The sequence below is a fragment of the Orycteropus afer genome, unplaced genomic scaffold, assembly GCF_000298275.1.
Source record: "Orycteropus afer afer isolate SDZICR_OR568_19922 unplaced genomic scaffold, OryAfe1.0 scaffold00462, whole genome shotgun sequence".
NCBI lineage: Eukaryota > Metazoa > Chordata > Mammalia > Tubulidentata > Orycteropodidae > Orycteropus > Orycteropus afer.
In genome coordinates this window covers 165290-189994 of record NW_006922049.1, presented here as the reverse complement: position 1 = coordinate 189994, position 24705 = coordinate 165290, and the positions used below count along the sequence as shown (strand labels likewise).

The 24705-nt window shown below is 41.9% G+C and overlaps 1 protein-coding gene across 1 annotated transcript in view; it reads right to left on the bottom strand.

Annotated features, from left to right (window-relative positions):
* The window catches only part of MET (MET proto-oncogene, receptor tyrosine kinase), a 108014-nt gene that overhangs the window by 5155 nt on the left and 78154 nt on the right, over positions 1 to 24705 (bottom strand). Inside the window, exons 12-18 of the mRNA XM_007954499.2 lie at positions 23157 to 23313; positions 22816 to 22956; positions 19212 to 19442; positions 16550 to 16630; positions 14294 to 14475; positions 10488 to 10597; positions 8958 to 9123 (exon numbers count right to left, since the gene is read on the bottom strand). Of these exons, the coding sequence (XP_007952690.1) occupies positions 8958 to 9123; positions 10488 to 10597; positions 14294 to 14475; positions 16550 to 16630; positions 19212 to 19442; positions 22816 to 22956; positions 23157 to 23313 (1068 nt within the window). The remainder of the gene's footprint in view (positions 1 to 8957; positions 9124 to 10487; positions 10598 to 14293; positions 14476 to 16549; positions 16631 to 19211; positions 19443 to 22815; positions 22957 to 23156; positions 23314 to 24705) is intronic.

The window sequence follows — 24705 nt, the reverse complement described above, 5'->3', positions numbered from 1 at the left end:
CCTCCTTGGGTTTCCGAGGCAGTATCACTACGGAAGTAGGATTGCCCAACCTTCCTTCCGAGGAGTGGCGGGTGGGCCCTAGCCTGCGCTTAATTAACTCTGTCTGGAGACAGATTCACAGAAGAGAGAGCAAAGCTGGGTAAATTTCAGAGCATTTATAGGACTTGGGTAATAACTGGGTGTAAGTAGAGTCAGAAGGCTTATGGGACAGTAGAGATGAGAGGCAGTTCCAGGAAAGATGCTGTGCTGACTGCATCCCAAATGCCTCTTAGCAGCTTCTGGCTGACAGGATGGTGGAGGGAGAGGGCAGCAAAGAGGAATGATGCTGACAAAAAGGAGAGGCTGGAGAGTCTGTGTGTGTGTGTGTGTGTGTGTGTCTAAGAAGGAAGGGGTACAATGTAAATGCATTAGGAACGATGAGAGGGTAATTTCAGTTTCAAGACATGGCTCTGCCATTCACACTTACTGTGTGACACAGTTAAGTCATTGGACATCTGAGCATCAGCGGTTAGCTCATCTGTGGAATCTCTGCCTGACTAACTTTACCAAAGATGAAGGTCAAACCAGTTAGTCATTGTGAGACGTCATTAAGGCTGGACAAAGTGATAAGAAGGGCTGCTGTTGCTGCTGAGGCAAGTGAGGAATGGTGACAGCCAGATATGAGCATTTAAGAGTGGGTCAACGGAAATATGATATCAAAACTAGGATCACAAAGAAAAATGAACTGACAAACTGATAAAATATTGAACAAAATTAAAAACTGCTCTCTGAAACACACTGTTAAATAATGAAAATGCAAGCCACAGGCTAGAAATATTTGCAAACACATGTATCTGATAATAAATACCTGTAACTACAATATATAAAGAACTCTAAAAAATCAATAAGAAAAACTCAATTAAAAAAAAAATTAGATAACCAACTAGAAACATTTTTTAAAATGAGCAAAAGTTCTGAACAGATATTTCACTAAAGGAAATATAATAATGGCAAATAAGTACATGAAAAGATGCTTAACATCATTAGTCACTAGGGAAATGATCAGAAAGAAAATGAGAGACCGCTACAACTTATTATAGTGGTTAACAACCCAAAACAGTGAGCATACCAAGTGCTGCTGGGGATGTCAAATAACTGCAATACAAAATGACACAACCATCTGGGAATACAGTTTGGCAGTTTCTCATAAACTTTTCTTATGACCCCATAACCCTATTCCTATGTATTTACCCAAGAAAAGTAAAAACTTACATTCATAAAAAATCCTTTACGATGTTACACAGTTTTATTGGTATTGCCTACACTGGAAAGAACCTAAATATCATGGATAAACAAAAAGTGGTACATCGTACAATGGAATATTGTTGTTGTTGTTAGGTGCCGTCAAGTTGTCTCTGACTCACAGCAACCCTATGCACAGCAGAATGAGACACTGCCCGGTTGTGTGCTAGCTCCACGATCCCGCTATACCTGAGCCCATCATTGTAGCCACTGTGTCAATCCATCTTGTTGAGGGCCTTCCCCTCTTTTGTTGACCCTCCACTTTACCAAGCTTGATATCCTTCTCCAGGGAAAGGTCTTTTCTTACAACATGACCAAAGTAGGTGAGATGAAGTCTGGCCATTCTTACTTCTAAGGAGCATAATGGCTGCACTTCTTCAGGACAGATTTGTTAGTTAACAGTCCACGGTACTTTCAGCAGGAGCTCTGGTGGTATAGTGCTTAAGGCATCTGACTGCTAACCAGAAGGCTGGAGGTTCAAATCCACCAGCCACTCCGTGGGAGGAAGATTACGCAATCTACTTCCATAGAGATACCACCTCGGAAACCCAAGAAGGACCGCTATGAGTCGGAAAGGACTCAACGGCCGTGAGTAGGTACTTTCAGCATTCTTTGTCAACACCACAACTCAAAAGCATTGACTCTTCTTTGGTCTTCCTTATTCACTGTCCAGCTTTCATATGCATAAGAGAAGACTGAAAATACCCTGGGTTGTGTTAGGAGCATCTTAGTCCTCAAGGAGACATCTTTGCTCTTCAGCACTTGAAAGTGGTCTTTTGCAGCCGATTTGCCCAGTGTTACATGTTGTCTGATGTCCTAACTGCTGCTTCCGTTGGCGTTGATTGTAGAACCAAGCAATGTGAATTCTTTGACAACTTCAATCTTTTCTCCATTTATCGTGATGCTGCTTATTGGTCCAGTTGTGAGGATTTTTGTTTTCTTTATATTGAGATGTAATCCATACTGCAGACTTAAATCTTCATCAGTAAGTGTTTCAAGTCATCCTCACTCTCAGGCAGCAATGTTGTGTCGTCAGTGTATCTCAGGTTGTTAACGACTCTTCCTCCAATCCTGATGCCACATTCTTCTTCATATAGTCTAACTTCTCAGATTATTTGGATTATTTGCTCAGTGTACAAGTTGAATAAACATGGTGAAAGGATACAACCCTGATTCACTTCTTTATTTTCAACCATGCAATGTCCCCCTATTCAGTTTGAACAACAGCCTCCTAGTCTATGTATAGGTTCCTCATAAGTACAATCAAGTGTTCTGGAATTTCCAGTCTTCTCAATGTTATCCACAATTGGTTATGATGCACACAATTGAACACTTTTGCATAGTCAATAAAACACAAGTAAACATCTTTCTGGTGTTCCTTGCTTTGAGCCAAGAAACATCTGACATCAGCAATGATATCCCTCATTCCACGTCCTCTTTTGAATTCAACTTGCGTTTCTGGATGTTCTCTATCAATATATTGCTGCAACTTTTTAAAAATTATCTTCAGTAATATTTTACTTGTGTGCTCTATTAATGATATTGTTTGATAATTTACACATTCTGTGCGATCACCTTTCTTTGTAATGGGTACAAACATGGATCTCTTCCAGTCAGCTGGCCAAGTAGCTGTCTTCCAAATCTCCTGGCATAGCTGAGTGAGTGTCTCCCTCACAGCACCCATTTATTGAACTATCTCAATGGGTATCCCATCAATTCCTGGAACCTTGTTTTTCACCAATTCCTTCAGTGTAGCTTCGACTTCTTCCTTTAATACCATCGGTTCTTGATCATATGCCATAATACTTGGCAATTAAAAAAAAAAGGAACTACTGATACCTTCAACAACATCATCACCACTACCCACTGCCATCAAGTTGATTCAGGCTCATGTTGTTGTTGTTATGTGCCATCGAGTCTGACCCGACTCATAGAGACCCCTCCTTGGGTTTCTGAGGCAGTATCACTACAGAAGTAGATTGCCCCATCTTCCTTCCAAGGAGTGGCTGGTGGGTTTGAACCGCCAGCCTTCTGGTTAGCAGTCAAGTGCCTTACGCACTATGCTACCAGAGCTCCTGATTCAGGCTCATAGTGACCCTAAAGGACAGAGTAGGTCTGCTCCATAGGCAGTAAACCTTTACAGAAGCAGACTGCCTAATCTATCAGGAAGTGACTGGTGGGTTTGAATTGCTGACCTTCTGGTTAGCAGTTGAATGCCTTAACCACTGTGCCACCAGAGTGACTTTCAACAACATCGATGACCCTCAAATGCATTATGCTATGTGAAAAAACGCAATGCGATGCACTGGTGTTGAGTCGGATCCAACTCATAGTGACCTCTTCTTGGATTTCCAAGGTGGTATCACTGCGGAAGTAGATTGCCCAACCTTCCTTCCGAGGAGTGGCTGGTGGGTTTGAACTGCCAGCCTTCTGGTTAGCAGTCAAATGCCTTAGGCACTATGCCACCAGAGCTCCTACGTGAAAAAAGTCAGACTGAAAGTGCTACTTATCGTATGACTCCATTTATATGGCATTCTAGTAAAGGTAAAACTATAGAGATAGAAAAGGGATCAGTGGTTGTCTGGGGCTGGGGACAGGGTGGGGGCTGACTACATAGGGACACGGGACATTTTCTGGGATGACGGAACTGTCCTATATCCTGATTGTGGTAGTGGTTGCACAACGGTGTGTGTTTGTCAGAATCTGCAGGAATGTGCACTAAAAAGGGTAAAGTGTAGGTAAACTACATACTAGTAAACTAGTAAACTACATAGGTAAACATAATGGTGATGCCATTAATAGAAATACAGACGTGAGGAATTGCTGGTTTAGCAGCAAAGACTCTGGCTTTGGACATGGTAAATTTATGCTAATGATGAAAAAAGTCCAGGTAGAAAGACTCAAAGGTGACTGCTGATGGGAATGGTTGCAAATGTTGAGGGAGGACTTTGAAGACAAAAGTCCTGGGGACAGCTATATGTAGAAGGTGAGAGAAGGAAGACAATCCAGTCAAGGGTAAAGAAAACACAGTAAGGAGGAAAACCAGATGGTCAGTGTCCCAGAAACCAAAAGAGAAGGAGATTTCAAGAAGGATGGGGTGGTCAACAGTGTTAAATGCTGTAGAATGTTGAAACAGGATGAGGAGAGCATAGCCAGCTGGATCCAGCAACTGAGAAGTCAACACTGATTTCAATGAAAGCATCTGTACTAAATGTGAAACCCTGTACAATACAGGGTGAGAGTAATTTCAAATGTAGTGACACTCCAACTGTATTTGAAGGGGCTTAAAAGAGTATTTACGCTTTAGCGAAAGTGCACCTGGGCATTTGCAAGAAAGTAGACCTATATACAAACAGGCAAGTTTTTACTTGTAGGTCTTAACCTACCTACAGCTTATTACGTGCTTTTGGAAATGCTCCAAGTCAGCATTCAAAAGATTGGGCTCTTATGGAAATGAAACCTGATGCAAATTTATCCATGCAATCAATGATCATTTGCCAAAGCAGCACTGTGTATGGATTACCGAGGCTCCCCTCTATGGAGTACAGTATGATGTCTTTCAATGATAGGAAGAGAGAAATAGCACTTCCAGATCTGCAGAAGCCTGCGTAAATTTCCAGCCCAGTGTTGGACTGACTGCTGCTAGGGAGAAGCTAGGGATGCTGCTAGGTCTTGGGGCTGCAGTGGGTTTGTGGGGAGGTGGGGATAGGGCATATGTGTGTATGAGGCATGTGTCAAAAATCTCTTCCAACTGTTGCCTCAAACACCCACATTTTTATCAGGCTGTTTCTCCCCCGGCCCTTTTTTTCCAAACAGTTTGGCTAAGATATAGTTTATATACCATAAGATCCTCTGGTTCTAAGTGTATAGCTGATTATTTTTAGTATATTTATGCAGTTGTGCAGTTATTATTACAATCCAGTTTTAGATCACTTCCAACAGCCCAGAAAGTTTTCCTATGCCCTTTTGTCGTCAATCCCACCCCCAGTCCGAAACAATCACTGATCTGTTCTCTGTCTCTGTAGTTTTGCTTCTTTTCATAAATGGAATCATTCAATATGTAATCTTTTGACTTTGCTACCTTTCACTCAACATAGAGTTTCTGAGATTTATCCATGCTGTGGCAAGCGTCAGCAGTTCTTTTATATTGCCCAACGTTATTAGTCCATTGTATGGATATACAGTTTGCTCAGCCATTCACCAGCTGATGGACACTTGCATTCCTTCTAGTTTTTGGCTGTTATGAATAATACTGCTGCCATCACTCAAGTACAAGTCTTGTTGTGGATACAGGTTTTCATTTCTTTATTGACTAACATCTTTTCATGTGCTTATTACTAGCTATTCATGCATCTCTTTGATAAAATGTCTATTCTTTTTTTTTTTTTAATTGGGTTGTTTGTCTTCTTATTATTGAGTTGTAAGGGTTGGCTCTGTTTCTTAAAAGGAGACTAGGAATCAAGTGTGAACGAACAGAATTTTTTTGAGGATGGGTTAATTCTTTCCTGTCTGTGACTTCATCTGCCACCATCACTAAGTCCCCTACCTCTCTAACAACTACTACTTCCATCTCTTTGTCTGATTCCAGATATTAGCTGTACTATGTTGATGGCACATAACAACAATATGAGCAATCATCTTCTCTTCTCTTATTCTCACCATCCTCAAGCCCCATTCCTCCACCATCTCCTGCAGCACACTTATTTATTGAAAACAGACTTCCATTCACCCTCAGCTTACTCTATGATGTTTCTTTCCTCCACCTCCTCACCAGAACTGAAACTTAACTTTCACTTGAAGACAACAGCTTCTTTGAAACACGTAGCAATAGAGGCCACCCTTCCCCCTTCTTCCTCTGACTCACTGGGAGGAGGGTGAGAGGACATCTTCTTGCTTTCCAGTACCACACTCGGATCCTCGTCTCCCTGTCATTTCTCAAGAGCTGCCAACTCTTTTATCTTGAAGTTCATGCCATCCATTAACATTGTTTCTGCCCACTTTGTTTACTCTTTTGCCTCTAATCCAGAAATATCAATGTTGCCTCTACCTCTAGACATCACAGTCCTCTGGACTTATACATGTGATTAGAATTGATTACTCTTCATTTCACTCAACACCCAGCACACTCTAGATCTGTGAATCATTCAAGTTTCCCAGCTTCCAAAACCCTTCTTGAGTAATTAGTAGTAGCAGTGGAACCTACTGGCCATTCCATTTCTTCCTGAAACTTTCTCCCTTTGGTAATTATGTTTGTGTGTCAACTTGGCTGGGCCTGGTTGAGTGGCTGGGCAGCTGGTGGTAGTTATTCCCCATGAGGAGACTGGCAATCAACTCCATGGTGGGATCTACCACAAGCAGCTAAGTAGCTGACTTTAGGATGTGGTCTGCTTCCTGTATATAAAGGAGAAGCCTTGGGAATGGTCTCTAGCATTTGGCACACTTGGACCCTGCATGTAGCCATGTGGTTGCTCACCAGCCTGCTATGCTCTGCTGACCTTGGGACTTACAATGGACTTAAGTTAATGGCCTGCCGTGTGGTTTGGTAACATCGGGACTGTGCTTTTAGCATTACTTGCAACCTCGGGCTTTGCAGCCTCAGCAGCCAGCAGCTGCTTCTTCTAAGTGAAGAAAAGCCTCTAGCTCCAGTGGGCTGGGAGCAGGGGGCAGAGCTGCACCCCAAGGTTGAAGGGCTTTCACCCAGTCCCTAGAATCTGGCACTTTGAACTTGGACTTAAAGCCTTCAAATTGTAAGAATAAACTCCTGCTTGTTAAGGCCATCCCATGTGTGGTATATTCTTGTCAGAGCATCACTAGGGAACCAGCACATTCCCCTTCTGGCTTTCATGAATACTCTCTTCTCTTCGGTCTTCTACTTCTCTGCTTACTCCTCTGTCCTTTCAAATTCTCTTCTTCCCTCATTTCACATATGTAAGTTCTACTAAACAATTGCTTTTGGGCTCTCAACTGTGTATTTTCAGCTGTGACCTCTTTTACATTCTCAGTTGCCCGCTGGACCTCTCTGCCTGGATGTTCCACTCTCAGGTCAAACTCAGTATATTTAAGGTTCAAGGTATTTTTTTCTCCTAAACTCGCCGTTGCTTCTATGCTTCACACAGTTGTTATTATACAGGCTATCACTCTGCTCATTCGTGACCTCTGTTAACCCATTGCTGATTCTGCCTCTGACATGCCTCTCTTCCCATCTCTTCCTCTCCGTTCTCACAATTCAATATTAATTCAAGCTCTTCTCCCTCTCATTTCATCTCCTGATTGGTCTTCCTGCCTCCACTCTTCTGAAATCATTTCACAGAACAAGGAAAGATGTGATCTCATCTGATTACACTTCAATGTTTCCACCTGTCAGAAAATAAATTTCAGACTCCTTATTGTGTTGTTTCAAGGACCTCTATGGTAAAGTCTGGAAGAAAAATTTTAGTATGAATACATTTTTATTTCTTATAACTTCCCTCTGCAGGAGCTCTGGTAGCATAGTGCCTAAGGCACTTGACTGCTCACCAGAAGGATGGCGGTTCAAACCCACCAGCCACTCCTCAGAAGGAAGCTTGGGCAATCTACTTCCGTAGAGATACTGCCTTGGAAACCCAAGGAGGGGTCACAATGAGTCGGATCTGACTCAATGGCAGTGAGCTTCCTCTACTTATCATTTCCATAGAACATCAAAGACATTACGTTTTCTTGGCCCTCTGCCTCACCTGGATTGGTATTCCTCATTACATTCCCCCTCTCATCCTCGCAGCTGCCCAATCCTTCAATCTTTTAAGGCCCATTTAAACGTGGCCTCCTCTACAAAGTATAAGGGTGACTAGGTGGCTGTCCTCCTCCTCCCTCAGTGCTCAGGTACATCTTCTGAAGCTCAGGCTGCGAGAGGAGGCTGGCTTTGTAGATAAAGAAGGTGCTCTTCTAGTAAGGTGCTAGGATAATCGCCTTCACCACAGTCTGCCTCAGCACTGCCTTCCGGATTCCACCAGCTGGAATTCCTGCTGCCATTGGTCTACGAGGGGCATAGTTAACCCTGGTCCACTTTGGGTATAATTATCGATGGTCATGTCTTCTCTTCGCGGAGAAGCCAAAGCTCTTGGAGGACAAGGTTCACACCTGGTTCAGCCCTGGGCTTCTTAAAGATGCAGCATGGTGCTCCACTTGACACATGTTTTTGAATAAATGAATGCATTTATGAAAACATACAATGGATACCTGCTGGACAACAAAGTTCATTTTTATGTGCAAAGAAAACCGAAATTAGCGGTATTGACTTTTTTTCCAACTGAGGTTGAATATGACAGAGAGTGGAGGCAGTGGTAGTTCAGAGGTAGAATTCTTGCCTTCATGTGGGAGAACCAGGTTCAATTCCCAGCAATGCACCTCAAGTGCAGCCACCCCCGTCTGTCAGTGGAGGTTTGTAAGTGTTGTTATGATGCTGCCTAGGTTTCAGAGGAGCTTCCATACTAAGACTGAGTAGGAAGAAAGACTTAGTACTTTGCTACTGAAAACCCTATGGATCGCGATGGTCCAATCCTCAACCGACGGTGGGGATGACACAGGACTGGGCAGTGTCCCTTCCAATATGCACGGGTGGCCATGAGTCAGGCACTGACTCTGTGAAAGCTAACAGCAGTGTGAGTACAAGAGAAGGTCAGGGATGACCAGCACATTACCACATCTGACTTGGTGGTGAACTTCTGAGTCTGCAGGCTCTCTAATGCCATCCACTTCACGGGCAGCTTTGCACCAGTTTTGTTGTGCACACTATAGTATTCTTTATCATACACATCCCGGGCGAGACCAAAATCAGCAACTTTGACGGTGAATTTTTCATCCAGCCTGCAGAAACAACAAAAATTATTACTGGTGGTTGAAATAAAGAAATTTACAGCAATTCTAAATATCGATGGGTTTTAATAAGTGTGAAATCCATAACTTCTGAAAGGAGTACTTCATCTGGTCTCTATTGGCTAACAATAAATTACAATGGAATTCCTGAATAAAGTGCTTGACATTTACATTACAAATTCAACAGGCCCAGGAAAGGGATGATCAATGACCTGAAGCAAGAAAACCTTCTATGCTTTAATGTAGACCTGGAGAAACTGTGAAACTGGCTCCCCTCCTAGCTTTCTTGTGGTTGTGAAATAGAGTATGCCAACTGACTACCCCGTTGTGTGGGGAGAGACATGGCAGGAGGCTGTCAGCTTACCTTTTTCATTCTGTGATTGGCTAGGCTCTTGTGTGCTGTTGTGTCAATTTTGACTCATAGTGATCCCCAAAAAACAGAATAGAACTGCCCCAAGGGTTTCCAAGGCTGAAATCTTTACAGAAGCAAATTGCCAGATTTCCCCCCACCACACACACACACACACAACAGCTGGTGGGTTTGAAAGGTAGACCTTTTGGTTAGCAGCTGAGTGCTTAACCCTTGCAACCACCGGGGCTCCTCATTGGCTAGGCTAGGACATAAAATTTCTATATTCCATCACTGAGGTAAAGCATGTCAGAGAAACAGCAAGGATCAACAAACATCAATTTCCTCTCTTGAGGGCTTGCCTCTTTTGTTTAAGCAGGCTTCCATGTTACCTTTGCCCACAACCAAGGTAGGAAATTAACAGCACAGTGCTTCATTCACACATACCGTAAGTCATGAATCAGCACCACGCAAGGGAAAGCACTGAATCAATTACAAACTGTTGACTGTTGTATTATACAGCCCAGGCAGCCAGACACAAATAAAGTTCTTTGTATATTCATTCCCAAATACCATTTTTGGTAGGGCTTAGGCAGGCTGACTTGCCAAATCCACTCTTGGGAAGTTACAATATATTGGTATTTGTGTTACCAACCCTCTCTTTTTCACTGTAAAATGTTGAAGATCAAATTTTCCCTCCCAAACACTAATGCAGTGTGAAACCACAACATTGGGGACTGCTAGGGAGAATGACCAAGAAAAGCAAAAGTAGACAGCAGCTGGCTGAGACCCCCTGTGGAGAATCCCTTTTAAAGTCTCTGTTTGATGAAGTCTGAAAGCTCCGCCCACATTCCCAGAGCTTACACATCAATTTAAAATTGTAACGGAAATAAAGGACTTTTGCGTAAGAAGAGAAAAAAACACTCCTACTAGCATGGAACACTGGGAAACAGATTCCTCTTTGTCACTTAATTTGGGCTATGGGCACAGAGATTTTTATACTTACATACAGTTTCTTGCCGCCAAGTCTCTGTGAACAAACTTTTTGCTTGCAAGGTATTTCATGCCCTTGGCTACTTGAAGACCAAAGCCAATAAGATCTTTCACAGTTGGGTTCTGCAATCAAAGGGAGTTGGAAAGGCATAAACTAAGCACATACTGTTCTAATGTTTATCTCAGAATTCTGAAATGTTTATAAGAATTATTTTGTCTAATAACTCGTGCCTGTTTTGATAACCCTCAAAACCAAACTCATTGCTTCAGTTGATTCTAACTCACAGTGACCCCCATAAGGTTTCCAAGGATATAAATCTTCACAGAAGGAGACTGCCTCATCTTTCTCCTGTGGAGTGGTTGGCGGATTCGAACCGCTAACCTTCTGGTTAGCAGCTGAATGCTTTAATCACTACACAACCAGAGCTCCTTCCTTTAATAACCCATTGCCATCGAGTTGACTCCGACTTATAATGACCCCCCCCACTGGGTCTCTGAGGTGGTAAATCTTTACAGAAGTAGATTGCCTGGTCTTCCTTCTGTGAAGTGGTGGGTGGGTTTGAACTGCTGACCTTCTGGTTAGCAGTCAAATGTCTTTGGCACTGTGCCATCAGAGCACCTATTTTCTTTTGACAACAGCAACCATTTATTAAATACCTGATGCACCCAGAGATGCACTGGAAGAAAGGCCTGTGACTTACATCTGAAAAATCAGCCTTTGACAACCTTACGGAGCACATGACTTGGAATCAACACGACTGTAACTGGGTGGATGTTGTTGTTGTTGTTATGTGCCATCGAGTCGGCCCCGACTCATAGAGACCCCTCCTTGGGTTTCTGAGGCAGTATCACTACGGAAGTAGGATTGCCCAACCTTCCTTCCAAGGAGTGGCTGGTGGGTTTGAACCGCCAGCCTTCTGGTGAGCAGTCAAGTGCCTTAGGCACTATGCTACCAGAGCTCCTGGTATGCAAAGAGCCCCAGGGTGATGCAAATGGTTAATGAACTCGGTTGCTACTTGGAAGGTTGGTGGTTTGAGTCCACTCAGAAGTGCTGTGGAAGAAAGACCTGGTGATCGCCATCTGAAAAGTCAGCCATTGGAAATCCTATGCAGCTTCTACTTTGACACATATGGTGTTGCAACTGGTTGGCATCGACTCAACGGCGGCTGGTTGGTTATTGTACGCAAAGCCCAAGGCTAGATATTTTTATATATTATGGCTACTCCTTGTCCATTCCTGTAAGGTAGGTATTACTGGTTTCATTTTCCAGACAAAAACTAATTGTCCAAAACCACAGAGATGGTAAGTGGTAGAGACAGGATTTTAATTCCGGTCTGTTAGTCTCCAAAGCTCACACTGTAGAGACAGTAATCACATTGATTGGCAGGACATGGAAATCCACAGTAGCCCTCCTACAGGTGCTGAAGTATCAGCCCACAACTCCAGTGGCCAGGACCCATACAGAGAACAGGAATCCCAGTCTCCACAAATGCCAGCCATAAAACTGGATGGACATAGCACTGCCTCCAGCAATAATAAGCATGATGTCTGACATCGCATAGACACCACTGTGGCGTCAGGAATACAGGGTCTCTTCGTTAGCAGTCACTGTAGAGCCTGTGAACTCAAGAAGCAGAGATACAGACCATGGGTCACGCAAGAAGGGCTGTGCCTCGCTCAATGCACACAGTGTGTAGAGAGGCCAGTTCCTCGTGTTCCAAGCTTCCCTTGGAGCACATGTGTGTTAGTGCTGAGGGCTTGGTGTCTTAGGGGCAGAATTCCTGACTGCTGTGTGGGGGACCCGGGTTTAATTCCTGGCCATTACACTGCCTGCGCAGCCACCACCTGTCTGTCAGTGGGTACTGTGATGATGTGGAACAGGTTTCAGTGGAGCTTCTAGACTAAGATGGTCAAGGAAGAAGGGTGTGGCAATGTACTTCAAAAAACCAGCCAGTGAAAGTCCCAGGGGTCACAGCAGGGCAGTCCACAGCCGATCACGGGGATGGCACAGGACCCAGTGGTGTTCTGCTCTGGGGGAGAGGGGGGGACTTGATGGCCACAAGCACCAAGTTAGTGCTGCTTGCTGGTGTCCACTCCTGGGTTGTGAAAGGCATGGGACTGGATAGCAGGAACTCTCTATCAGGCTTTAACCCTGGGGAATAAGACTTGCTTCCAAAAGCAGAGAACTAGCATATCTAAACAAATCGGCCTACTGGATAATGGCGAGAGGCAAAGCGGGAGAGCGTGGGGCTCGTCAGGGCAGTTCTGTGCTCTGTAACTTGCCTTATCTGCAAAAATCCACTGCTGCGGATAATGTGAAGACTTCTAGCTGAGCACAAAATATGTCCTTATATTTCTATAGTGCATTTTCCCTGAGAAACTTGACTCCATGTTTATAATGTTGTTTCTGATCAAGAGCAAAGCACATCCGTTAACTCCCACAGAGACCTATCCAGTAGGGCCAAGAAAAAGCTTGAGGCCTCCCTGACTACAGTTCTGGGGGCTTCTCCCTCTACACTCCCTGGCCCAGCCAAGGCTTGTTCACCCTTTAGAGCCTGGTAGAAATGTCACTAAGAAATCTGCTTGCAAGAGCCCAAGAACCTCTTCTATAACACTAAGCTCAGGCATTGAACAAATAAGTATGTACTGATGGCCTATACACTGAAGAGTATTTGAGCTACTGGAGCTACAAAAGTGAGCCAAACACACAAACATCTCCACTCTCATAAGCCTGCATTTGAATGGGATGATGTGCATACACACAGACATAGATACCTACATACATATACTGTTAGAGTTATTATTTGTTTGTTGTCTAGTATAGCACTGTTGTTGTTATGTGCTGTCGAATCAGACCCGACTCATAGCAACCCCAATAGAAATATAATGCAACCACCCGGGTAAATTAAAATTTTCTAGTACCCACATAAAAAAAAAGTAAAAAGAAACAGATGAAATTAATTTTCATCATCTATTTTTCACCCCACCATATCTAAAAAATTACATGTCAACATGTAAGCAATATAAACAATTATTCATTATATAGTTTACCTTCTCTTTTAATACTAAATATTCAAAAATCTAGGATGTTATATATTACAGCACATCTCGATTTGGACTCATCACACTTTACATCGGCCTGTGATCACAGTACTGTAGTGTGCAGGCCTAGTGTTATCAACTGAGAGGAAGTGTGTTGGAGAAAATAAAGCAAGGAAGAGATACAGTGAAGGCCTGGGGGTGGGATGGGTCACTTGCAATTTTAAATGAGTCAAGAAAGCCTCAATGTGAAGTTGCCATTAGGTAAAAGAGCTGAAGGAGATGAGGTAAGTGGACATTTGCCGGAAGAGTGTTTCGGGCAGAGGGAGCACCAGGTACACAGGTCCTGAGGTGGGAGAGTACACAGCAAGTCTGAGGAACAGTAAATGGCTCATTTGTAATTAACGGTTCAATGTCCTCACTTCTAGAGTTAAAATTTCATGTGCGCTGAGGCTGGCTCTGTCTCTGTTTTTCCTGCGCTGCACTCAGTTTCTGGCACATAGCAGGCACTCACCCAAAGATGACTGTATGTACCTCTAAGGCAGAGCAAGGCTGCATGCAGGACAGGTGCCTCCATCAAGGTATATCCCTATTTTCCCACTAGGAAAGAGGATTTTAAAGTACAAGTGAATAGACTCAGCCTCCAGACCTTTCAACTATGGCAACTTTCACGTGTCAATGGCTAAAAGCTTTTGCAAAAGTCCAAGACACACATACTTTGAAAGGCTGGCTGGTAAATTTCCAGCTAGTTCACCAGTCAGCAACTGGTAATATACTTACGTGTGTCTCATTTCTGATGAAATTTCGAAGATCGCCATGTTTCATGTATGGTAGGACCACCAGAGGAGACCCTTCAGTTCGAAGGCAGATTCCCAAGAGCGAGAGAACATTGGGATGGCTGAAGTCTTTCATGATGATTCCCTCAGTCAGAAACTGGGAAACTTCTCCTATGTCAGTGATCCCTGAGAAAGCCGGAGGCAGAGACATTAACTCCATGATGACACAAAGCCATGAGGCTAAATATTATCCTGAGACCTCATCTTCACAGTGTCTTTTTACAGTACATCTGAGTGAATGATGTCACCCTGCACTGTGCCTTTCAGGTCACCACCTACACCCATCTCCATTAAGAGTCCAACATCAGATTGTCTCATACAGAACCATACCTTGTCCAACACAGAAAAGGGATAGGGAAGCAGGTCAGTCCACTTCTGCATCAATTGTTTAGGTAAAACCTTTTCTGTAAAAAGCCAGAGAGTAAATATTTTTTGGCTTTGTGGGCTATACAATCTTTGTTGCAACTACTCAACTTTGGTGGCGTGGTGGTTAAGTGCTAAACTGCTAACAGAAAAGTCAGTGGTTCAAACCCATCAGCTGCTCTGTGGGAGAAAGATGAGGCTGTCCGCTTCTGTAAAGTTTTACAGCCTTGGAAACCCTCTGGGGCAGTTTTACTCTGTCCTACAGGGTTGCTATGCGTCAGAATCAACTTGATGGCAGTTTTTTTTTTTTTTTTTAAACCAAACTCTGTCGTTTTAGTATGAAAGCAATCTTGGATAATACACAGTTTTGCCCAGTAAACTTAATTTGTGAAAATAGGCAGTGGGTAATAGTTTGCCAACCCCTCGATTAGGAGAATTTGATGACTTATTAACATATGGTATCTAAATAGATTTTTTTTTTTGTTAAAATTGTTTCTAGATAGTAATACCTGGGGATTGACTCTAGTCACCACTGAGGGAGAGCCAACTATTTTAAAATTCTTATTCTGACCAGAATCTCTCTGATGATAGTAATAGTGTTGGTATTCTTTTACACATGCAGTGTATTTTGAGACCTGGAAAAGCCACTAGAGATCCATACAGACTAAGTAGATATTGACATAGACCAGGCACAGAGAGGAGAGAGATTTCTCAGTGTTAGGGCTCTCCTGAGCATAACTGGCAGAGTGCTATTCTTTCTTAAAGCAAATTTATTGATAATCTTAGTTAATCCATCAGAGTTTGTAGTTAGATTTCATACAGACGGTCCCTTTAATTACCTTGTGGTCAGATTTCCAACAATATCAATCACGTAGAATAGAATTCAGCATGGAGGTTTATATAAAGAAAGGCTGAACCAATCTGCAATGATGTGTCTTGCAGGGGACATTGTCCACTTGTATATTTAAACCTCATTAATTCCAAGTTACACAAACTTGTATGTAATTGATTAGCATTTTTAGGCTGCTGCAAATTATAAGCAGACATTTAGAAATGGTGGGAGAAGCAAGTGCACTGACTTGACATGGGAGACTTTCGGCATAGGTGGAGGCAGGAAAAGGCTAGTGAATGGAGTCCATTGGGTTGTACAACACAGTAATTGATGGCCACAGTTATAGCTCTGGGTCATCAGTAAAGACTTACTTTATGTTTGGAACCATTCCCTTTCTTAAAAGAGAATGAAATTCCTTAAAGAAAAAGATTTTCTCAATTATAGCTACAATTAAGAAAATATATTTCAGCATTAAAAGGGAGTAAGCTTTCGGCATTCAGGAAGTTCATTTATGTGGCATACCTCATTCTCCAAAAATGTGGATAAATTAGGTATCACCACACTTACTATTTTCCAATTTTCTGCCAACATATTTTTCTCCTCTTTATTTTTTTATCTTTTTAATGGGGGTTGTGGTTAAAAAACAATTATAGCAATGCCTTGGGTAAAATGAGTCATTGCTACTGTATGTGCCAACATGCTTCCAATAGTTTCCAGAAATGTCATGTGCAAAACAAATACTATAAGCCAAACACATTAAATGATACTTTGCTCATCTCCAAACCTCCTTTTTCTCCACCCGTACTACTGAGGGCTCTGAAGGATCATTTCAGAGGCATTATTTCATTAAGAGTTTAGGTCAAACAAGTTTTCAGGATTAGACCCATAATTCCAGTAGGGGCTGAGCTTTTCTCAAGGGAAAGTGTAAATTGACATTTTATTATAAACTGCTTATTAGTTTGTAAACCACAGAAGTGTCCACTGTTAAAATAAAATGTCACTTACTATTCAAGGATTTCACAGCGCAGTGAATTTTCTTGTCATCATTGTCCAACAAAGTCCCATGATAAACACACCCAAAATGCCCTATGTGAAAGAGGGTAGCAGGTTAGTGTTGTACTATTTTTCTTTTTAAAAAATATATTGTAGTAAAATACACATAATAAAAACTTGCCATTTTAAAAGGTACAATTCAGTGACATGAATTACATTCACCACATTGTGCAACCATCACCACTATCTATGTTTTTCATCCCCCAGCACACATACTTTGTACCTTCAGCAATAACTGCCTCCGTGCTCCTCCCTCAGCCCCTGGGAACCATGAACAAACTTCTGTCTGTATGAGTCTGCCTCTTCTAGATACTCCATATAAGTGGGATCATACACTATTTGCCCTTCTGTGTCTGAATTATTTCACTAAGCATGTTTTCCAGATTTATTCATGTTGTAGCATATATCGAAACTTCTTTTTTCTTAATGGCTGAATCAATATTCCATTGTAGAGATACATGTCGTAACACTTTAAGTTGTTGTTGTTAGTTGCTATGGAGTCCATTCTAATTCTTGGAGACCACAGGTATGCAGAGTAAAACTGTACTCCAGAGATGTTTTTTTTTTTTTTAATTGTGATCTGTATGAAAGTTTACAGAGCAAATTCATTTTCCATACAGCGTACAGATTCCACAGGGTTTCCAAGGTTTTGACCTTTTGGAAGGAGGTCATAGATCTGGCTTCCGAAGTGGCTCTGAGTGGGTTCGAACAACCAACCTTTCGTCTTGTACTCTAGCGCTTAACCATTTAAATATGCAACGCTTACTGATTAAGCTCTTTATAATCTCCATTTCCTTCAATATTCTGTAAGGAAGAAAGTACTTTTTTTTTTTTTTTTAATACTTTTGATTAAGACTTCAACTGTGTGTGTATATGTGTGTGTTTCTGACTGTATGTAGATGATTACACACATCACCTAATGATATAAGCAATGTTATTATTTAACACATGGTAAAAAATGCAGGTGATATGACTACTGTTAAAGACTAATGTTATAAAATATCCAACTATAGTGGAACCCCTAAAAACAAAGACAGCTGTCTCATAAAAAAATTTATTATTTTTAAGGATCAAATAATAACTCTTAAATATGAAAGTAAAGTTTTACTCAAATGAAGAAACATAAGAAAGTAAACTCCCTATATTCCAATAAACTGAGGTGAAATAAAAGTATGTTACTACTAGAAATAAGATTAGCATCACAGAATAAGGATTTCCCCCATTAGTCACTGATTAATATGTAATCCAGGTTGGCAGAAACTGAAAGGCAGTTGCCCAAAAGAAGCAAATTCATTCTGACTCATTTCATCTAGTTCTCGCTGGCTTTAGCCTCATCACTTTCCCAATGACAGCCTTTTACTCAGTGGTAATAATTTTCTTCAGAGGTGCCAAATGTCTGATAGCTGTTAAAGTCAGTCATTCATTTATCCAGCCAATCAGCCAGCCAGCTGACTCTCCGAGTGCCTGGGATAGTGTGTCAAGCACTGAGTGCCCCTTTTGTAATGTGAGATGAATATAATGAGACCTCTGCTCGAGTGCCACATTCTACTGGGCAAAAACATGCAAATAAATAAGAGTTAATATTTCTAAGAACAGAATCATTAAGGAATAATTGTCATCGCTGCACCTTTCATGGTTACGACAGAAATTCGAATTTTATAAGTGTAGAATTAGAATGTAGTTAGTGAGGTCACACACCCTAAAATTGGTGCAATTACTGGGATTTATAGGCTGGTGATGGATCTATATATTATTCTGATGTCAGACATAGAAACATGTTTGTTAACAGTGACCCTGTATAGTAAAGGAGGAGCATGTGAAAGGTTGAGATCTGGAGCATGTGCTGGGGGGATGTGTGGCTGTGACCACAGGAAAATGAGAGGCCTGGTGTCGAGAGAAGGCAAATGGTGCCATCGGCTTCTTGAGCATCATGCTAGCAGGCGCTGTGCCACTCCTGCCAGCACTCACTGAATAAAAGGGATCAGAGGCCAGGCAGTAAAAGGTAAAAGCTTTTTAGAAAAACCAGGGAAAAGTGGAGTTCATTTATTTCCCAGCCACGGCTTTCCCTTCTGGTTCGTTTCTTTTCTTGCTAAATATTTCCTCAAATACTGTTTATGCTAGCTGTTCCTGCTGCCCTGGAGGCCTTATTACAAATAGCCATTTCTCCCTGCGTGGAGAAATGAGACTGCTTTGTAGAGATGATAGATGCTGCTTCAGATCATGGGAATGCTATAAATTCCCCATCTTCTGATGCTGTCCAGCAGTGCACAAATGCTATAAACCAGTACTGCAGACTCAGCCACTGTTCTCAGGGTAAAGAGAGACTAGAGAGAGATACAAGGGAAAACGCTGGAATTTAAACGAATGATTTTTAAAAGGGAGCACGTGGCACTTTTCAAGAAATTAGAGTTGCCATTGTAAAAAAGATGAGAAGGGAATGTGATTTATTCCTAATATGTGTGGAAGACTAGGCTTTGCAGTGCTGCATTCCTGTGGAACAGAAATTGAGTTTGGGTGTTATCATTGCCATTGTCTAAATTCCTAATCTGCAAAGGGAGAAGATAAAATGCTTACCGGGAAACCGTATTTAACAAAAGGCTGAGTGGAAACTTACCTCTTCCTATGACTTCATTGAAATGCACAATCAGGCTGCTTGCCCCGATCACTACGTGCTGCACCGCCTGGACCAGCTCTGGATTTAGAGCTCTGATGTCAATGTGCACATCATTTTGCAGTAACGGTCTGGAGATATCAGAGTCCCCACTAGATGGAATGTGGGACAGGTCCGTCAGAGGGTACTGCACTTGTCGGCATGATCCATTCTGAGATGAGTTAGGAAACTGGTCTGCAAGGTAAAGGGAGATTACGAGAAAACAATCCCGAGACTTCACTTAGTGGGGACTGCAACAGGGGCAGTGAGATGAATTAATAACGAAGCCTCAACTTTAAAATTAAGGAACTGGTGGTTACATCACTGAACAAGGCTAGGAAGAGCCTTTACAGAGGAATTGGTTTAATGAAAAGATAGTAAGTTGGGAAAAACAGACTGGCTTGTATATACAATGTTTTTAAAAAATATTTGTAAGTTTCCTTTTTAGGTAGACTAAACATTTTGGAAGTGTGTTTACCCTCTATGTTTTACTTTTTATTAAATAGGTAAAACTCAGGGTTGAGGTTTATCTTTGAATAAAGTATAATCTTAAGAATGAGAAGCAGCACAGTGGGCAAACACCTGCCTTGTCTCACAAAAATACAGCTCAAATATAAGAAATGAAAATGAGGCCTTTTGAGAGACTCACTCAACTCACTGCCTTCGAGTCAGTTCTGACTCATAGCAACCCCTCCTGGGGTTTCCGAGGCGGTATCTCTACGGAAGTAGATTGCCCAGTCGTCCTTCCGAGGAGTGGCTGGTAGGTTTGAACTGCCAGCCCTTCTGGTTAGTGGCCAAATGCCTCAGGCACTACGCCACCAGAGCTCCCTTTGAGAGACTAGTGATCTATTAATGGAATTAATCAGTATTGCTCAAACCTTTATGGGTTCTTAGCCAAGGAAAGAAATACACAGTAAAATATACATACATACGTTGATAGCTAGATAGATAGGGTTAGAAATAGATAATGGATAGATTTCTAGAACTGAGAGCTTTTCCCATAGTGTGAAGTTCTCCGACGCGTGGTTATGGTACTGGATAATGGTATTGCTGTTTAGAGAAGGCAGGTTAGAACTGGGTTAGTGTGATGTCCCCATAGCTTCACCAAGGGCACTTGGAAAGTGGCAGACACTCTTTTATAGATTGCTCTTTAAACCTAGTTGTGTAAGAGTTGCAGGTGAGGTTTTCTTTTGACAAGGAGTAGCCTTTTTCATTTCCTTGAAGATCTGGTATCTCCACCATGGGTAAGGAACTGTGGTGCTGATGGTGAATTGATACCAAAGAGGTCAGAGAAGTCACCATGTGCTTCACCCTTTTCACTGGGAATCTATAGCTGTCAAGGAAAGGCCATCGCAGCAGCAACTAACTAGAAGATAGACTAGGTAGGGTATTGATATATACCAGTTCACAACACGAGGAGGTGGAGGGTGTCACGGGAGAGGCACCTATTGGCCTCAACAGATAATATTTGTTTGCTGGCAAATGAGCAGGGAAATAAGAACTTGACAGGGGCATAAAGAGGGAGCTGATGGTACTGCAATTATTTCTAGCCCCCCTAATCATTTTAGTAGTTTCCACAGGGGGCATTTTGGTTAATAACAAATCAGCATGGCCAGGGCGGTAAATCTCAACAGTGATTAACCAAGATCATTTGGGCCCCCCGCCTACTGTCAGAGCATTACCTGGAAATACATGAGTTGCAACCTTAAATGAAGGCTAGAGAATGTCAAGTAAAAACAGAAAATGTTAGGTGGGTGAGAAAGGGAGGGGGCCTAGCTGGGTGCCTGCTCCTTGAATCGCAAGGAGTCAGGTTCTCCAAAACTTTCCCAAGGGACTGCATATGCAAATGAGTCACCTAACCTCAGCTACTTCATGTCACTTTCCAGTTCTTTGCACCTGGAAATCAGGGCTCTAAATTCTCAATGATGCAAAGATGGAGAATATCCTTGGGGAGCCTCAAGAAAAGTCTTGTGGCATGGCAAGTCCTACTGACCTTCAGCAGAATTAAAATCACACCCAAATCAATCACCACTAACAGTGTGTGTAACATCACAGAGAAGTTTACACAAAGAAGACTGAGGAGACGGCTGTCCCTAGCAGGTCAAGAGAGACACTGTGTAGTCACCTCTTCACTTGCTCTGCTTTCCTCACTCTTCTCTCTGGATGACCCTCTTTGGCCTATTTCCCCTTTCCATGTCTCTAGAGAGCAGGGTCATATAGAAAAGAGAATGAAGCGCAAGTGTTTTAGTAATGATGAGAGAAGTTTGGTGAGCCGAGAGGTTAAAAAATTAGGTAAGATTTTTAAAAAAATTATTTGTGAATTTTAGTTACCTTAGAGTTACTACATGTGAATATGATGTAATAAACAGGTCTAAATTTCAGGACTGGATTTGATTGGTCCATGTTTTTAAGGGTACAGTTTTTAAAAGGCAAATGGAGTATGTGGGCAAAGACAGTATTTACAACACGTATTCCTGTAGCACTAACATAAACTTACAAAAATAAGTAGCAGTGCTCTGATAGCATAGTGCCTAAGGCACTTGACTGCTCACCAGAAGGCTGGCGGTTCAAACCCACCAGCCACTCCTCGGAAGGAAGGTTGGGCTATCCTACTTCTGTAGTGATACCGCCTCGGAAACCCAAGGAGGGGTCGCTATGAGTTGGGGCTGACTTGACGCCACTTAACAACAACAACATCAACAAGTGTTGAAAAAGTTAAAATGTTAAGTGCCTCATTGCTCTTGCACTTGTTTTGATGAGCAGATTCTAACTTTTCCAGTATTCTCAACTGTCTGTGACTCATTTTATTTGTCCAGTGGTAAATATTCAACCAGGGAAACGCTTGTACTTGACTCATGTCCTGTAACTTCTACAGATAATGGAGCTGATACAATGCAGACATTTTGCTTTGACCAAGAGACATTAAATGAAACAATGTGAAATGCTTGTTAACCTGACCATTATTTGGCCTTGTGTTTTGCAAAGCAGATGATACTGGCCAACCCTCTCTCCCTTCCCTTTTTAACAGCATAATTGAAAGTTTTTCTTGGATAAAGCTCAAAATGTATTCAAGTCCTGGAATGTTGTGGGCAAAAGGTTTTGTACTAATAGTTCCTTAAGAATGCTTGAAGGCGTATTAAAGGTGCAATGCAAACGTTTGGGGTCCAACAGGTAAAAAATTTAGCAATGCCGATTTGTATTTAGGTGAACATATGTTTCGCATTGTAACTCTTCCTGGTTTGTCAAAAAGAGCTTCACAATTTCTTAATATTGCCCTCAGATGATAAACAAGTTACATTTGCTCAAATGAGTTTAAAATGAACCTTTTGTGTGTGTGTGTGTGAAGAGAGCTCAAGGATTCTAAAAATATAATATAAAAGGGCCCATTTAAAACTGAGCCATGTAGGTCTGTGCCAACTTAAACCCTTCTTTGGTCAAAGAAGAGGTAAATACTTCTTTTATATTTTTATAAAAATATGAAGGCAAAAAACAGAAAAATAGACAACAATGTCATAACCCACTGAGGTGTATGTATAGGTATTTCTCAGAACAATAAACTGAAATATACCTTCCGGAAAAGTAGCTCGGTAGTCTACTGATTCATTTGAAACCATTTCTGTAGTTGGGCTTACACTTCGGGCACTTACAAGCCTATCCAAATGAGGAGTGTGTACTCTTGCATCATAGCGAACTAATTCACTGCCCAGATCTTAAAACAGAGAGAAAGAAAGAGCTCGTTAAAGACTTGGCTATCATGGGTCTCAGCAGACCTTGACCCAGGGTCAAGGCCTCACGGTTTTATGCACCACATGTCAGAAAGCACACACACATCTCCAACAGTGTTACACTTCAGTGACCACACTCTTCAGGTAACTTTTTAAAATAAGCAATAAGAAGATAAAAATGCACCTTTAATTTGCTTTCTCTTTTTCAGCCACAGGAAAAGCCCGAGTAATGATAAGAGTATTATCGATATGGAGACAACACCAACAATCAATCCTGTGAAATTCTGATCTGGTTGAACTATTACTTTTCCAAGGACAGTTGAAGAAACTGCTTGCTTCCACTACAAATGGCAAATAATGAAAGGTCAGAATTCAGCCATGACAGTTAGTTACAAAATAAAACACAGAGGCTTAGTCACGTTCTCTTGGTGCCAAAACATACTACCTGGTTATTAGCCTTCAAGAAGCAGCATAACTTCCTTCAGAATAATAAGAAACTCTTCAACTGGGCTTCAGTGTTCCATTAGTTAACCTACTGCCATCAAGTCAATTTTGACTCATAGGAACCCTATAGGACAGAGTAGAACTGCCCATAGGAATTCCAAGGCTGTAAATCTGTACGGAGGCAGACTGCTTCATCTTTTTCCTGCAGGGTGGCTTGTGGATTTGCAATGCCGACCTTTTGGTTAGCAGCCTAATGCTTTAACCACTGCACCACCAGAGTTCCTTGTTCCAATAATTAGTGGGTACTAAATCCAAAAGTACTTTGGTTTTGTCTATGGTATTGTATCATACCTAGTCATTTGGATTAATAATTAGACCTTAGGTCCTCGGGAGGTGCAAATGGTTAACATGCTCAGCTGTTAACCAAAAGGCTGTAGGTTCAAGTCCACCCAAAGGTGCCTTGAAAGAAAGGTCTGGCAATCTACTTTGGAAAAATCAGCCAGCCATTGAAAACCTTGTGGACCACAGTTTCACTCTGACACACATGGGGCTGCCATGAGTCAGGATCTACTTGACAGCAAGTGGTTATAGGGGTAAAAGATAAGTAACAGTTCCCAGTCTCGATCTGGAGTATAAAAGGAGAAACAGACCCATAAGTAACTGGTTACAATACAATGTGATATATGTCATAGAAACATGAGCAAACAGTAAAAAAGAGAGTCAACGTTAATTCTGTCCTGGGGTATGTGTGGGAGGACAGAGACTTCCCATAGCCAATAAGTAATAATACTATTATGGGATAAAAAGGTCTCAGAATATTTTACTTCCATTTTGATACCTAGAAGAAATCTTTGGGGTCCCTTTCCCCAGAGAACAACATTTTATAACTTTTAGGATTTATGGTTCTCCTGAAGTCCAAGATGCAGTCTTTGATTTTCTAATTGTTTTTGCACTTTCCACTTCTTAAGTTTCTAGAAGGCTTCAGGAGCCCTTTAAAAATCATGGTTGTCATTGACTCAATTCTGATTCATGGAAACCCCACTTGCTCCAGAACATTACTGTTCCAAAGGGTTCTCTTGGCTGTAATCTTCACGGAAGCTGTTCACCGAGCCTTTCTTCTGTGAACTACAGGGTGGGCTCAGATCATCAACCTTTAGGTTAGCAGCCAATCATAAGCCACCTACACCACCTGGGCTCTATTTCAGTCATTCCAGCTCTAGGTTATCTGGTTGAACTGTCTATGCTGAAGAAGTTACTATATAATAGTTTAATTCTTACTGAATTTGGCC